Below are 15,480 nucleotides of genomic sequence, written 5' to 3'. Positions count from 1 at the left end.
TTAAGATTTATTGCAATATTTTGCAATTTTTGCAAAATGCAAATTTTGCAAAAATGCAATAAATTGAGAACCTTAAGAACCCTTAAGAACTTTTACGGAATGTGTGGTTGTAGTGACTGCCTACCTTTGGTCAAAAATACATCTTTCCTTATCTCAGCAACTGTCTTGTCCAAGGCAGATCAAAAAAACACCTTAAAAAAACCCCATAGAACAGATCCTGCTCCTGTGTGCTCACTGAGGACTAAAAATAATCATTGAAAAGTTAATTTTATCTCTGGATGGGAGAGAAACAAGAACCATCTGTTCCAAAACACCTACTACCTACTTACCTCCATCCCCCAAAAGGTCCATCTCTGTACACAGCTTTCAGCTAATCCAGAAGACTTACATGGTCTCCTTGGGTTGGTCAGGTGGTCAGCTGGGATCAAGTCTTCTGCAGATGATAATACCTGGCAGCAGGTCAATGCCCAGAATCCCATATAGAGTCCTTATTTCAGAAACAAATTCCTTATTTCTGTTAATCTACAGATTCCTTCTTTCAGAAACCTTTTACACATAAATTAATTCTTTCCACCAGTTCCTTGGGTCACCTGTCTGGTGGTATCGTGACCAGTGAAATCTCCACTACTGAACACAGCCTGCCATGAAAAAAACAAAGCCAGTTACTCCATCTGTTTTCTTTGCTGTGTATCTTCTGGCCCATTTATTACTGAATTCATTTAAGAGAGCTTGTTTGAAAAGGCTTAGAGTTGAAAAAATTAATAGCAGAAGGTAATCTGAAAGATCCACCTGTCTTCCTAAACATCTCTCTGGTCTGTTTTCAGGCATTTCAAAGCCACTTCCAAAGTTTATCCTGCATTACAGTTTGTACACTTAAATCATCATTAAGTTTCCTGTTATCATTTCAGTTAAGATTTATTTCTCACATCACTGCAAAATAACTTTGCTCATACACACAGTTTGAATGTAGTTGGCAGACTTCTTTAATATTAGTTGGTTCAATAATTGGTCTACTGAAGTCAATTGTACATTGTTCCTCCACAGTTTCTGACTCCTCTAGTTAAAGATTCCTTTATATTTTGGAGGAGGGTGCATTTTTGCTGGCAATAACATATGCATGAACAAGCAAATGAGTTAAAAATAACTGGAATCTTTATTTTTTGTTATATTTTCACTATGTGTTTAAGACAGGCTTGGACACCGTAGACAAACAAGCAAACCTACTGTTGCTGCTACTGGTCTCTGGTTAGCCACCACCATACCAGACTTGACCAGACAGGGCAACTGTTGGTATCCGCCTCCTCATGTTCCACTTCTCCAGAAGTTAAAATTAACTTGCTAACTTCATGAACATGTCTCGGCTGGCTGCCAGCAGACACTGACAACCACCACGCATCTTGTGCTTCCGCGCCAGAGCACCAGTAGTTTGCCTGCAGGCACCAGGAGGACAGAGCGGTGGTCTCATTGCCACCGCTGGTCTCATCCAGGAGGTGACAACTAACAGTCCCTTCTAGTCTGGGGGGTCTCAGAGCATTTAAAGTGGCTAAGAGACAGTTCAGCCCAGATGTAGACATTTAAGAAGACCCATGATAGGCAAATCAGAGCACAAACCTAGGTTCAGGCTTGGACCAAACATGCAGTGCAGACACAGCCCTTACAAACTTTCTGAGGAAAAAAAAAAAAAGAGCCATTAAAAGGTTGGAAATCATTACAGAACATCTTGCTGGAAGGGTTAGAAATCTGTGGCTTTGAAATGCCTGCATCTCACAAAAAATTCAATTTACAGACATTAAAATAATCCTTTGGATTTGGTATCTTCCATTTAATGTAAGAAGATTTAGTTGCCATTTTATTGTCTTGTTTTATTTGTCATTTAAATACCTATCAAAGTCAATTTACACAAGGCGATGAAGTGGAAGATTCTTCCTAGCCCAGGGATGGACATGTCTAGAAGTTTCTCCTTTATGGTCTTATGTATCCCAGACAAATACTTCATGTTATTATTGCTGTGGTTTTGTATCTGAAAATATATTTGTCTTGTCTTGTGGCTGTTGGTTTTTTATTTAAAACAAAACTGTATTGTGTCTAAAAGCAATAACTACACGAGTGACCTTTTTCTTTTTTACTGAGTATCAAATGCTTTTTATTTTGTTTTTGCATTTGTTTAAGTTCTCTTCATTGGGGTTCACCTCTAAGTTGTAACTTTTTTCCAGCTGAGCCCCTCTAAGGTGAAGAATATGAAAACAAAACTTCTGATTAAATACCTTTGAGGGCATTTAGAATATCAATCAGATTTTTTTCTACTCTGTGTTGAGTCTGATTGTAATCAGAAGATATAAATGTAAACTAAGCCCATATCCTACAGGAGGATCAGAGCTTTGATTACTGCAAAGAGAAAAAAAGATTTCTTTTTCCTGTTCTTTGTAGTTCTAAATATTTGTTTCTTGAATCAGGTTTTTTGCAGATTATGAAATACCTAATCTCCAGAAAGACAAAATCTCACAAATTGTCATCTGGGTTGTGGATGATATTGAACGACCAGATATGTAAGTTATATCTTCCCAAAAAAATTCATTTCTTCCTTTTGAACCTGTCTTTAAAATTTCACCTTAGTTTTCTATTTGGTTATATTTGTATAGCAATTAAACTAAAAATATTTTATATGCTTTCACTAACACATAAGGCACACTCTGCCATTCCCAAAGAGTATATAAATACCAGAACTAGACAAAATAGAAATAAATTTTAATATTAGGTCTGGAGTCCACTCATTAGTTTAGAGATATGCGTGTGTGGACCTCAGACCTTGAGTGAACAGTTTTACTAAGAAAAGAGTCAATCTCAATTTCAGATTAAATGGTCACATAAAATATTTCTTTCGCTTTGCCAAATGCATCCTTTTCACTTTCAGCTATCTTAACTGTTTGGAAAGTAGTAGGAGGGACATACCACCAGGGAGCTTGTCTTCTCGCAGTACTTAAAATCAATCCAACAACAAAAAGTAGGCTTTAACAGGTCTAATTCTGCTGTTAATTACATTTAAACCAAACAAAAAACAGATCAGTCCAAACAGAATAGCCTGGTGGTAAATAGTCAAAGACCAAGACAAGATTTTCAACAGAAACACAGTGGAAAATGGACTTTGAAGTTAACAAAATAAAATAATTAGGCCTGGTTTGGGACTGATTAAAGGAAGAATTAATTCATTATAGCTTTTGTGGAGGCCCCTACAAATGTGCATAGATGAATCGAGGAGCAGAGGAAGTCAGTTTTACCCCAACCATCTGCAGGGTCCCTGCAATTTAGTATAACATATGGTGGCACTTCAGTGGTCTTAAAACTGCCCTGGCTGAAGAAGGCCAGAGAAGCAGACTCAGATGTTACCATATCCAGCACTGGTGGCTGAATCCCTGGTGTCATGTGCGGTCTGAGGAATGTGAGGCTTCTGTTCTTGCTACTCAACCCTTTTTAGTTATATCCATTCATTTTGTGTAATTTCTCTTTCACGTCCCATCTCTTCTCTTTCCTATCTCCTTCTGCTTCTCTTTCATCAAATTTTGGCATGGCCAACCCAGACCACATATTTTACCATAGTGCTGTGGAGTCTATGGCAAGAGAAGCATGGTTCAGATTAGCATTTCTCAGCTTTTCTGTTTAAATCAAAGAATCATACCCTTCTGGAAAAAAATATATAGCTCACCTTTGCAGAAGTTGCCCTTATTGCAAAGAAAAATTAAGACAAGCACTGAATGTTAGCTTATCTTTCAGTTTGTGCTTGTCTGGATGCATGGGAATAATCGTGTATTTTTATTAATTGCTTTTTACAATTATTTTGTTCATCCCCATATGGTTTCTTTAGAGTCATGAGTATTTACTGACCAGTGGGTAAGTAACACTGACCTTAATACCTGACATTGGTGCAAGTTTTAGAGGTCTCAGTAGGTTCTGTAGTATGTCAAGCTTTCTTTTGCTAATTGCACCACAAAATAAAAATCAGTGCTAGACACAGAAGCTGCATTTAGGATTGTTTCTGGGTTTTTTCGTTCTCCCTGTGTTTTTCTATTGCTCTGTGTTCAAGACAGAGGACAAGCTTCCAACAAGAATAATAATTCTAATTTATTATAACCAACTTAATTCTGTGAAGACAGCTATCATCAACTTTAGCACCATCTAAATAGCTGCCAAAGAATATTACAAATTAAACTCTTATTTATTATTTTACAAAATTATTTAGCTCTTTTCCTCTTTGTCTAGTGAAATATTAAACGTGGGAATATTTGTTAATAGAATCTGCAAATCCTACACAGGCTGAAGCCAATCTTCCAGTCTCTGCAAACTGAGTATAAAATGTTAAATGACTGTAAGCAAACAAAGTATTATAAATAGCAATGTACACCAGTTTTCTGGTGTTAAGGAATATGGAAGAGGCAAAGGAATGGGGATTTACTTTGCAAATTCCATCAAGTTCAGTGAAAGGAAATTAGATAATAAAAGACTTGTAATAATATTAAAATCCTTTCTCACAGAGATTCCTGTGGAACTCATACAGTAAAGATACTAGAAAACAGGCTGAAAACCCTTGGTTATGATGTCACCTGCACTGACAATTACAAGTAAGTGAAAATCCTTCATAAATACAGTGTATTTGCAGAAGCACCTCATCTATTTTAAATGTCACATTTTTCAGACTTAGCGTTTTTCAGCTGTGCTTTGAGCAAAACACACCTCATTGTATAATTGTATAATTAAGTGGAACATTGTATTTACCCAAAGACAGGCACAGAAGATGGCCTCATGTATTCCACTTCACTGTAAAATCTTTATTTGGATTGAAAATCTAAACAACAGTTAAAACCATTGTTGAATGTCTGCAGAATTACTAGTTATTCACAGTAGTATCCACAGCTCTGGTTTTTCACAGTAGATTCTAAGATAACTATCATTGAAGGCAAGCTTTAAACATGACACTACTGTTGAGTTTGTTTCATTTCTTCGTTTGTTTTCCTCAGTTTTCTGCCTGAAAGATGCTAAATACAATTATATCTTCACAGGCCTGTAATGTTCTTACTCTGCCTGGATTATCCTGATGATTCTAAGTGTACCCTTTCATCGTAAGTAAAAGAAGTTCAATCCATCCTCAGTGTCATTACAAGCAAATAAATAATGCAGAGGTCAACAGTTCAACAGATTCCACCTCTGTCATCTGTTATATATCACCCATACGCAACACACAGTATTCTTGAATTTATTACTTATTGTGTATTGAGTAAGCAGTTTCTACCTACAAATTGTGCACAATTGTCTGTGAGCACCTGGTATTCAAAATTGGGTGGTAATCAGTTCTCATTGATCACACAGTCACACTGTATATCACTGATGGTATGAATGAAGTTTGTAAATATCAGTGTTCTGATGCAAAATCTATTACAAATTTGAAATTGTTTTCATTAATATTCTTCCTTCAGTAATGAAATTGTAGGTCAAACGACAACAGATCTAAAGAACATCTCTCCAGCTTTCAGTTCCAAATTTTGAGGAAGTTTTTTCTTAATCTTCCATTTTGTGTGCAAACACAATTTCTGTATTTTAATGTATTTACCTTGGGCCAGTAGGTTATCTGCAGAGAATGCAGATTACATCCAAGATACAACTTTCTTAATTAGCAAGCATCACTCCCAAACTGGGTTTTAATAGTTTCCCCTCCTATCCATATTTTTCTGTACTGTATAAAGAGGATTAAATGAATTTATGATGTATTTCAGTAAATTTAGAGTAAAGATGACTTTTGTGTTTAAGTTTCTTAATCTATATGCTGTTGCATGTATAGGTACACATCAGATACTTGAGCATCTGAATATGAAAACTTCCTCGCAGTTTGGAAAGTTGCAGGATACATAGACGCATAAAAGTTGTTCTCTAGTTATATCCATACATTTGGCCACATCCTATCTCCTGCTGTCCTTTCTGCCTTAATTCAAGCACCTGCAAATCTTTGGCATGTTAATACCCATGTCATACTGCAATGATAACTTCAGCTGTGAAAAACCTGATTTGCTGTCCCTGGTTATGGCAGCAGAGAGGTGCGACTCCTGCTTGCCTGCCGCTGCTTGTGCAGCAGTAGCGCTTCATGCAGTACAGAGAGGGAGGTGTATATCACTTTCTGTAGCGTATGTTCAGTTTTTAATACACCCTTACAGAGTGAGGTGTGAGGTGTGTGTTGTGAGGTGAATACACTCACACAAAGTGAGTATTCTCTGTTCCTGCTGGTCACTGAAAGCTAAAAATGAGTAAACTCATTTTGTCATGTGACAACATTTATTCTTACATCCAGATTCTATCCCAGCACCAACCTATAAATGTGTGATGAAAACAGTGGCATTTTAGATATCACTGATAGCTCCAGACTCCGTCTAGGTAGTAGAACACAGAACAGGCTTCCAGGCCTGTTAAGGCATTTGTTTGTTACTAGATACCACTTGGCACGGTGGATTAAAATAGGGTTTCCTTGTTCTACCAGTGAATGGTAAGGCTTTTGTTCATGTGTCAAAGGAAAATACAGTTGTCCCATGTGAAATCACAGCTGTGAACATGGTGACAATATTAACAAACTGGAGGAAGAAGCTACAGGACTTTAAAAAATATAATATTATGAACTCCTAACTGAAGATTTTTCTCTTCTCCCAGGTTTTAAACCATTTCCCTCAAAGTTTTGTGATGCAGGTACATTCCTCAGCTGAGGAAATCTGGATGAAAAGGCTTTTGGAAACCATTAATGTATTTTTCTTTCACCTAAGGGATGAGCATACCAGTTCTCCCGTACTACCACACAGCGCTTGCAGTATGTAAGCAGGGGAACAGCCACCCCTTCCTTTCCATCCATGTCAGTACTTAAACTAAAATAATCACTAGCGTATTCTAAGCACCAGTCTCATACTCTCCTGGGGTAACTACTAAGCAACTCAGCTGTTATCATCCTCCTTAGAAAAGTTTCCTTGCTTCTTTCCTTCCTGAGCCTTCTATTCCCTCCTGTATGCATGGCAGTGTAATAGCCTTGATTCACTTCATATCCATGCTATCCCTAATCAAGACAGAGCTTCCCAGTCTGAATGCTATCATTGCCTCTCCCTGAAATGTAAGTACCTAAAATACTTCAAGCCAATGAATGCTTACACTTTTCTCCAAATCACTTACTTCTCTGCAATAAATAATGTCTCCATTGAAATTAGCTGCCCTTTCAGAAAGAGCCTTAAGCAGATATATATAAATTATTTGATGATTATCTTCTAGATCTGTTTTCTCTGGGGATGGATCCCTGCTCTCTGATGGTCCATTAACTGACATGGGAACAGTTTGGTCAGTAGTGGTATTGCTATTAAGAGCACGTATCTGCTACAAAAAGGCTTCCTTTGCATAGCGTGTGCTCAGTGTACACATGTTGCATTTTCATACTTCCATAATAAGTAGTGAGACTAGGCATGCAGGCTCTGTTGCATCCCCTTTCACAGTGGCTATTTGCTGTTATAAGACTGATAGCTGCCATCTCAGCCTCCGAGAATAATGTCCCAAGCCCAAAAATACCAAAGTTGTGCAAGTGACTTTTTTGTTACAACTCATATCAGAGGGCTGAGTAGGGCTGTGTCAGGATAGCAGAGGGATGACCTAGAAGGTGCTGTAATTTAGTTGGGCTACTTGGGTAGTGGTAGTACCCCTAAACTCCTCTCCAGGCTTGTTCTGCTGAGTCAAAATTTAGACTTTGGCTTGTTAAAGCAAATTTGAAGAAAACTTGTAAGTAAAAAAATACCCACTAGATGGCATAGATGGCTTACAAACATAAGCAGAAAGGAAGCCAGATGCAACCTATTAGTAGTGGTATTTATTACTTGCATTATTGCAATGTCAGGGAGACAGAAATGGATCTGGATGCTGTTGTATCAAATGCTGTAAAAATACAGACCTCTAGGACCAGTGCTGTCTAGAAGAGCTCTATACAATCTCAAACATAAAGCCAAAGACAGTAAATGGATGTGGAGAGACAAGGAGGCTCAGGTATGAAGGTAGAAAGGAGCATTCCCAGGGTTTTGCTCAGAGATACCCTGTTTATAAAATCATGACAGCCAAAGAGAATCTGGTGGCGAGCTCTTATAAAGAAACTTCTAGCTTAGCACTTGGACTGCAAACTTCATCCTTGGCAACAAACCTCTGATATTTAAAAGAATCCTAACTCAGCTCTGTGCTGTGAACATCCTGTTTGTTTTCTTTTCTTTAGATCTGCACCAGCAGCACAAAGAGGACCTGTATCTTCAGGCAGAGGAGGCAGCTGGAACAAGCTCATGTTTGTTTCTTTTGTAGGCTTTTTGTTCAGATTTGCTTTAGTGTACTAAGTTAATCATCAACTGAATCCATATCCTCTGCCTTAGCTGGCTATAAATTTGGCTTTAACTAATTTCTAACTGCAATTTCACCCTAGTTCTGGGACTGGCAAACCTGCATATTAAAACCCTGCATACTTCTATTTAGACACCAACTACTTCTAGTATAAAAAATTATTCTAGTGCTGCTAGAAAGTCTCACCCTTCATTTCCTTTTCTTGAATGGAATCCATTTTCTTGAAGAAATCCATTGCTATTTCCTCTTATCCTTATTCTCCAGAATTAAACTGAGTATAATACTTCTGATCACATATTTCAGAAAGAAAAATGAAACTATGCCTGTCATACATCTCTCACACAGCTTACTTGTTCATAAAAACAATCCTAGCATTTGGCCTTGGAAACTGTCTGATTATCGTGTTTTAGGAAGGGGATATATGAATTCAGATGGGACAGAGCTTAGATTGCTCACTTGGTACAAGATATAATAGGTGAGACAGTGGAAAAATTAAACTAATTTTCATAAGTACTCCAGTACTTGGGCCAAACTTACCTGCAACTATCATACAGTGAGATTCTGGCTTGCATACTTGCATATAGTATTTTACCACATTCTATTGATTGCTTTGACATCTGCACAGCTGTTCCTCAGCTGGCTATTTCCTGGCCACTGGATAGCTAATAGTCAGGAATACCAGGTCTAGAAAGCTCCACGGGTTTTCCACCATGATGTGATAAGTAGATTTATGGCATATCAAATTCAGATGAGAACCTGCCAAGTCAGACATCTGCCTTCTTGCAGTGAACTCAGTTAGCATGTTTCAGAATATATTGAGGAGAGAGCAGATGCCATCTTGAAGGTCTCTTATGAATTATCTAAAAGTCCCAGATAGATGTTCCTCTAAACCACCAAGACACGCAGCTACCAAGATGACTCATAAATCTTTGGAAAAAAATAGTTGTTCTTCTAGAAAATAACTTTAATTACAATTTTGTTGCACATTCTCTGTTAGCTTCTGTATTACTTATTTGTGTTTGTATTGGCTGATTGTCAGGAAACTGGAATGGGATGTTCCATTAGTGCATCTGATTTAGGACTTCGTAGTAGATTTACATCCTTTCAGTCCCTGGTACAGGGGCAGAAGAAGTGTCAGCAAAGCAAGAAACAATAAGGTCATTTGTTACTCCCGGAGGGAGGGAGGGACATGAACAAAAAGTTGTGAGCAAGAGAATCCCTTATATCTCTCTCTTAATTTTATTTCTACATCTACAAAGTGTGTGAATAGTGCTATTTACACATAGATTTTACACTTATGTGGTGAGAATCAGCTAGGTATGCCTGTGCTCTGTCTTGAACACTCGGTAGGTGCTCTGATTAGCAATGTCTTATGTAACAGTGTGCCAAATTTGGAGAAATCATAATGTCTAAAAGGCATCTGCCCTTCTCCATAAACTCATGCAAGCTTTTTTTTCAGCAGGGTGCTTCAAATACAGATTCAAAATGTTTCAATCATTCATACTTGTACAAGCAGTACTGCAAAAACAGCTGTCTCCGGACCTGAATTCAAGGGGGAAAATGTTTCATATGAAAACATTATGTGTATCACTTCATTTTGAATCCAGTTGGATGCCACAATCCTGCGTAGATCTGTTAATGTCCAACAACTCATGGCAAATGGAAGCATCGTGTACAGGAGCATTACAAGGTGCTCTGCATTTCTGCAGGCAGACCTGTGGAAGCTATTGATACTAAGATAGTATTGCCTGTCTTTGCCCATTTTGTGGACCACTTAAGAACTCAGTTATGTCACACTCTTCATTCCTATATAGAAACCTACTTTTTTTTTTTCTGCTGCATGTGTTCCAGTCATTGTATCTGACAAAAGCTGAACTCTAATTCGGAATAATTCCTTTTTTCAGCATGTATGTGCATGCACACATATACATCTGCTCATACCTGCTCTGTCTGCTTTTAAATGCAAACTCTTGAGTGCTCTGGCGTAAGAAGTTATGAGAATAAAGCAAGGACAACTTGTTCACCTCTCTGCCCTTTTTATACTGCTGGTGTTTATTTTTGTCATATTGGCCTTGATGTGATACTCAGCTGACATGACTGTGTTTCCAATCAGCAATCTCAAATGTAGTGAAACTTGAACTGAAACCTCAAGAAGTTTTATAATACTTATTGTTCAAAGAAAGCTAACTTTTTCGATAGTTTTCTTTTCAGTTGGATTAGCTAGAAATAATTCTGAGGCATTCTGCTTCAACAATAGAGAGCGTAAAGTGCTTTTAGCAGAGCCAAGAAGTTTAGCAGAGCCTCAGTATGGGGAGGTACAGCATCTTAATTTAGGCAAATGTTAGGGTGGCTCAAGCACTTTACAAGTGTTTTTCTGATTTTCAGGTTTTTCCTAATTCCAGCTTCTGCCCAGTCTAAATTTACTTGCCGTTTTATTTAAGAGGTGAAGAATATAATCTGCCAGATTTTATTTATAATCTGCAGGCATTTGATGCCTACAGTTCCCTGTGAATTACAAAGGCAAGCTCAGAGGAGACTCCCATTCCCTTACTGCAACAGCACAGTTCATACAGGCTGGCAGGGAGGGGGGTGCAGGAAACCGGAGCCTGGGAGCATGGTGCATACCTACCCTCACACCGTGCCAGAGTATTCACCCTGCCTGGGCAGCCCCTCTTCGCCTACCTTCTCCTCTCTTTCCTGCCACCCGCAGCAAAGGTGAACCTGATCTCAGTTCAGATGAGTTACTTCGTATTTTTAGCAGAGTGTGTGAGTGGAAAATTATGATGTTGGCAGTTTTATAGAAGGAAAATGAAGGAGGAAATTATGCTTAATAATACACATTGCCTTGAAGTAATAGGCACTGAAGTAAAGTAAGTAGTCCTTGACTTGTGACCATTTGGCTAGGAATACCTCTGCGCTATGTAAGCAGTTAAGTGTGGTAAGTTCCCAAAGTGCAGGCAGAGGGGATGCTCCAGAACTGTCTACCTGGAGTAACTCGAGTTATACCATTAGTTACAATAATTAAGAAAGAAATAGTATTTTTTAATCCAGTAACTGTGTTTGCCTGGGCATCTCTTAGTGATTACACTTGATACAGTCTGATATCAGTGCTTGGATAAATAATTAACAAGGAATGTCAGGTATTGCAGGCATAAACTAGGATGATATGTCAAGAATTTGGCAAACACTGGATCACCAAACTGCAGGAGGATTCTTTTTTTTCCTGTTTGCAACAGGTAAAGCCAAGAGAGCAAGCAGTGCTAAGGAAATGACAGGTATTCTGTATGATATGCTAAGTCAGGGTACAGGTGTGGAAAAGCTCCTAGGTCACACTATACCATTTTGAAGAGCAGCAAGCGAAGAAGCAAATGAGCGGAAATAAGTATTCAGTCAAAATCTTGCAATCTCAAATCCCAACTGTAGGACATGCTGGCCTGTGTTGTGCTTCATTCTTACTTTTCCTTTTGTTTTAATGAAAGATGCCAGAAAATCCAGTGTTGGTATTTCCACAAGGCAGAATGAATGCTCAGGGCTTTCACCCTGAATTTTCTGTCACCACTGCCCATTAGCATGGGGTTAAATAAAAAAAGAGCTGCTGGAATATTATGAAAAAGGAGTGATGACAGCGAAGTATATGTCATATATCATGCAAAAAGAAGTTAAGGACAGTAAGAATAACCAATAAACTTGGAAGCCACAGCATCAAATCCTTGACAATATTTATATGCGGTGTATACAAAAGCATATTTTACATAGCTGGCAAGCAGAAAAGATCTTGTTTTTCAAGTTTCTTGTTTTTTGACCTTTGAATCATCACATGGATCCTTTCCAAGTGGCAGATCTACCCCCTATAGTTCTTTTACGAGAATTTTTGCAATTTACACACTTCTGTGCTTGCAGAGCATACTTCTATATCAACTTTGTTTCCTTGGCCGCCTCAGTGGGATGGGAGCCTGCTCGGTATTTCCCTTCAGAATGTGTGAGCAGCATAATAATTGGTACTGGCCAGAAAACAACACTCAATTTCATGCAAGTCGGTGAGGTTGCTGCATTTGCTTTTCCTCTGCAATAAAACTAAACCTTGAAAAATGTTTTGCACAAAAAAAGTACAGCAACCTCATCAGAAATCACAGTAAGATCCCTCACTGCTAGGTTATAGCTTTGGTATAGCTTTCACTTTCTTGCAAACTCTTCTATTGCAGCTGTTCTATTTTGTACAAATAAACATGTCTTGAGTAAAAAAATATTTTCTTCATAGCCTGATTCATGTTGAATTAAATTCATTAAATGTGGGTCCCCCACTCTGCAGATCAGTGCTTCAAACACTATACCCTTGAGTGTGGGGGTTTTTTTAAATTTGTGTAGGACATGATTTTCTGACATGTCAGAATGTCAAATAGAAAGGCATATCAAAAAAAAAGGTGAACGTGATATAGAAGAATGAAGCAACGTGTTTCCTCAAATAGAAAGGCATATCAAAAAAAAAGGTGAAGGTGATATAGAAGAATGAAGCAACGTGTTTTCTCACACTGTTCTGGAGCTACTGCACCGCTTGTGTCCCCACTCCACCTCCTTCCACACCAGTAGTGTGTTTGTATGTAGGGGATCTCTTGGCACGTTGCCTTGCTCCATGAGAAAATCAATGCACAAATCTCAGCTATGACTTTGTTTTGTTACAAACCTGCCACTTCGGCTGAGAAAGAAATTGGGAACTGCAAAATGCAAAAAGCATCACTGGTGACAGCAGGAAATTCTTCAGGCAGCCGCAAAGCTTCGGAAGCACCTGTACAAGCGCCAGGCTCTCCGAGCGAAGGGGAAGGAGCAGATGCCTGACACTCAGGAGAGCCAGCAAGGGAAACAAGCACAGAAATGGGAGGCAGAAACTTGGTCCAAAGAGGGAGAACGTTTTGGACCCTTTGGGATCTTTTTTGCAATAAACAAAGAAAAAAACAGTCATTAGCATCTGTTACCCTGTCTCACCCGGAACAGCACAGTCGGTGCGGTCATGGCTCCAACTGGCCACAAGCGAGCTTGCACAGCAACAAGCAGAGAAGCAAGTGCTAATCAGACAGACAAGGGGAAAGGAACTAGACTCTGCACGTCTGTGAGGAGAATGACTAAGGAATAGCTGCTCCCAAACACCCCTCCCCTGGACGTGAGCTTTAAATGCACATCCCATCATAATGTTATTAATTTGTAAGGCAGTCAAAACTGTCGCACAGTTTGAAACATCTGAGCTGAAGAACAGATGTCACAACTTCTGAGAAAGATCAAGGTACAGCTATGTTCTTGCCAGTAGATCTCACCGGATACTTGATCCTACTGAAACAATCTGGCTGTCCATAAATCACGTTCTAGAAACAAGCAACTTAAAAACTAGTCCTTCCAGTGCCATTTCAGCAGAGCACAACACTAAAGGAAAAAGCAGGTCACTAATTTAGGGACCTTAAACTCTGTTGTGGGCCCCAAAAAGCACTCATCCCTTAAGCTAGCTCTGTAGTCTGCTGTGAAACAATAACATGTAGAAGATTGGAGCTAGTTTTCTATGCAGTGTTTGGTAGAGGTTTCCTGATCAGAAAGGTTTTTATAAAAATTAACACATATACAACTAAAAAAGCCTTTGAAAACATCCCTGAGTCGTTACTTGAAACTACAGAAGTAGTTCACAGGAAAATAGGCAAACAGCAATAATTTTCCATACAAGGCAAACAAACCTTACTTATCCAGGCAATCAGAAAGGTTTGGAAAGCTAATTTACTGATCAGGAAAATTTAGCACTTGCTGATGAAAGATTTCTTCTCCATTCTAAAGCACAATGTTTGATGAGAGGAAAAGACACTTGGCTTCCTTGATTTCTCCCATTTGAAAGTAAGATCATTCGGAAGGACAGAATAGGGTGAGACAGAGATTGTATTCTAGGACTCAAGGGAACTGAAGAGTCCACAACCACTTCTGCTTTATCAAATCCCTAATGGAAATCATTTGATAAAAAAAAATAGGAATTGATCCTGACACAGCCATGCTGTAAATCTTTACCGCAGCTTCCCTTAATCTCATTTATTTCTTCAAAAAGTACTCATCTAAGAGGAAGCATTTCTTAAAATCTTTTTGAAATGACTGGTGGGTGGGTGTCAGAAACCTTGTAAAAGCCTGAACATCATGACTCTCCATGAGACACTTCTGTATGCTATAGCAACAAATCTTCCAAAAGAAGATCCAGAAAGTTATCCAGAAAGGATAGTTTCTTCCGCTATCTAGAGGGCATTGTAGAGAAGGTGGAGTCATACTTTTTTCCAGAGGTGCACAGTGAAAAGACTAGGGGGGCAATGGTCAAAAAGTGCAGCAAGCGAAATTCTGGCTAGACATTTTTTAAAAATCACCATGAGGGTGGCTGCCCAGAGAGGTTCTGGATTCTCCATCCATGGAGGTTTTCAAAACTCCACTGGAGAATGCCCTGAGCAACCTAACCTGACCTTGAAGTTAGCCATGATTTGAGCAAGTGGGGGGACTAGATAACCTGCAGAGGTACATTGTTCAGTGACACTGTGAGTTTTCCAAGAATGGCAATTACTAAATGTTTTCTTTCTGGAAGGGCCTGTCATACATAGTACTGTCCCCTTTTTTATTTCATAATGCTAATGTGTAACTGGAAAGACAGCTTTATTTTTATAACATCTTTAGCTGTCCATAGAATTTTAGCCGTCAGTCATACTGGGTGCGTTTATTTTAAAACCTGATGGCTAACATGTTTTATCAAGGACATTTAAAATTCTAATTTAGGCAGCACAAATAATATTCCACAGCACGTTGCATTCACAGTCAACCTTAAGTTATCTGGAGATTTGCTCTTATACATAATTGATTTCAGCTATTGAAAGATTAGCTAGATTTCCATCTGTCTTCAGTTCCCTAAATCCCAATATCTTTGGAGACCTGTCTGATAAAGTTCTTCAGTTCTGCTAGTTATTCATTAGGAAGCATGATCTATCTGCATTCTGCAAATCGTTACCACAAAATTGTAGCTTCAGAGAATCATATAGGTTGGAAGGCACCTCTTAAAGACAAGAGTAGCTTTGCAGTGATGTAAGCCAGCTT

At 38.7% G+C, this 15,480-nt stretch overlaps 1 protein-coding gene across 1 annotated transcript; it reads left to right on the top strand.

Moving 5' to 3' along the window:
• Positions 1–2,453: 2,453 nt before the first annotated feature.
• On the top strand, positions 2,454–8,484 carry LOC104071882 (ADP-ribosyl cyclase/cyclic ADP-ribose hydrolase 2-like; the record flags this gene model as incomplete). Its single annotated transcript, XM_009577307.1, has 4 exons — positions 2,454–2,546; positions 4,527–4,613; positions 5,052–5,111; positions 8,267–8,484. Coding segments are annotated over 4 exons (355 nt in total), but the record flags the coding sequence as incomplete, so codon positions are not given.
• Positions 8,485–15,480: the final 6,996 nt, after the last annotated feature.

The sequence above is a fragment of the Fulmarus glacialis genome, unplaced genomic scaffold (genome assembly GCF_000690835.1).
Source record: "Fulmarus glacialis isolate BGI_N327 unplaced genomic scaffold, ASM69083v1 scaffold1325, whole genome shotgun sequence".
Taxonomy (NCBI): domain Eukaryota; kingdom Metazoa; phylum Chordata; class Aves; order Procellariiformes; family Procellariidae; genus Fulmarus; species Fulmarus glacialis.
This window is presented reverse-complemented; position numbering and strand designations above follow the sequence as displayed.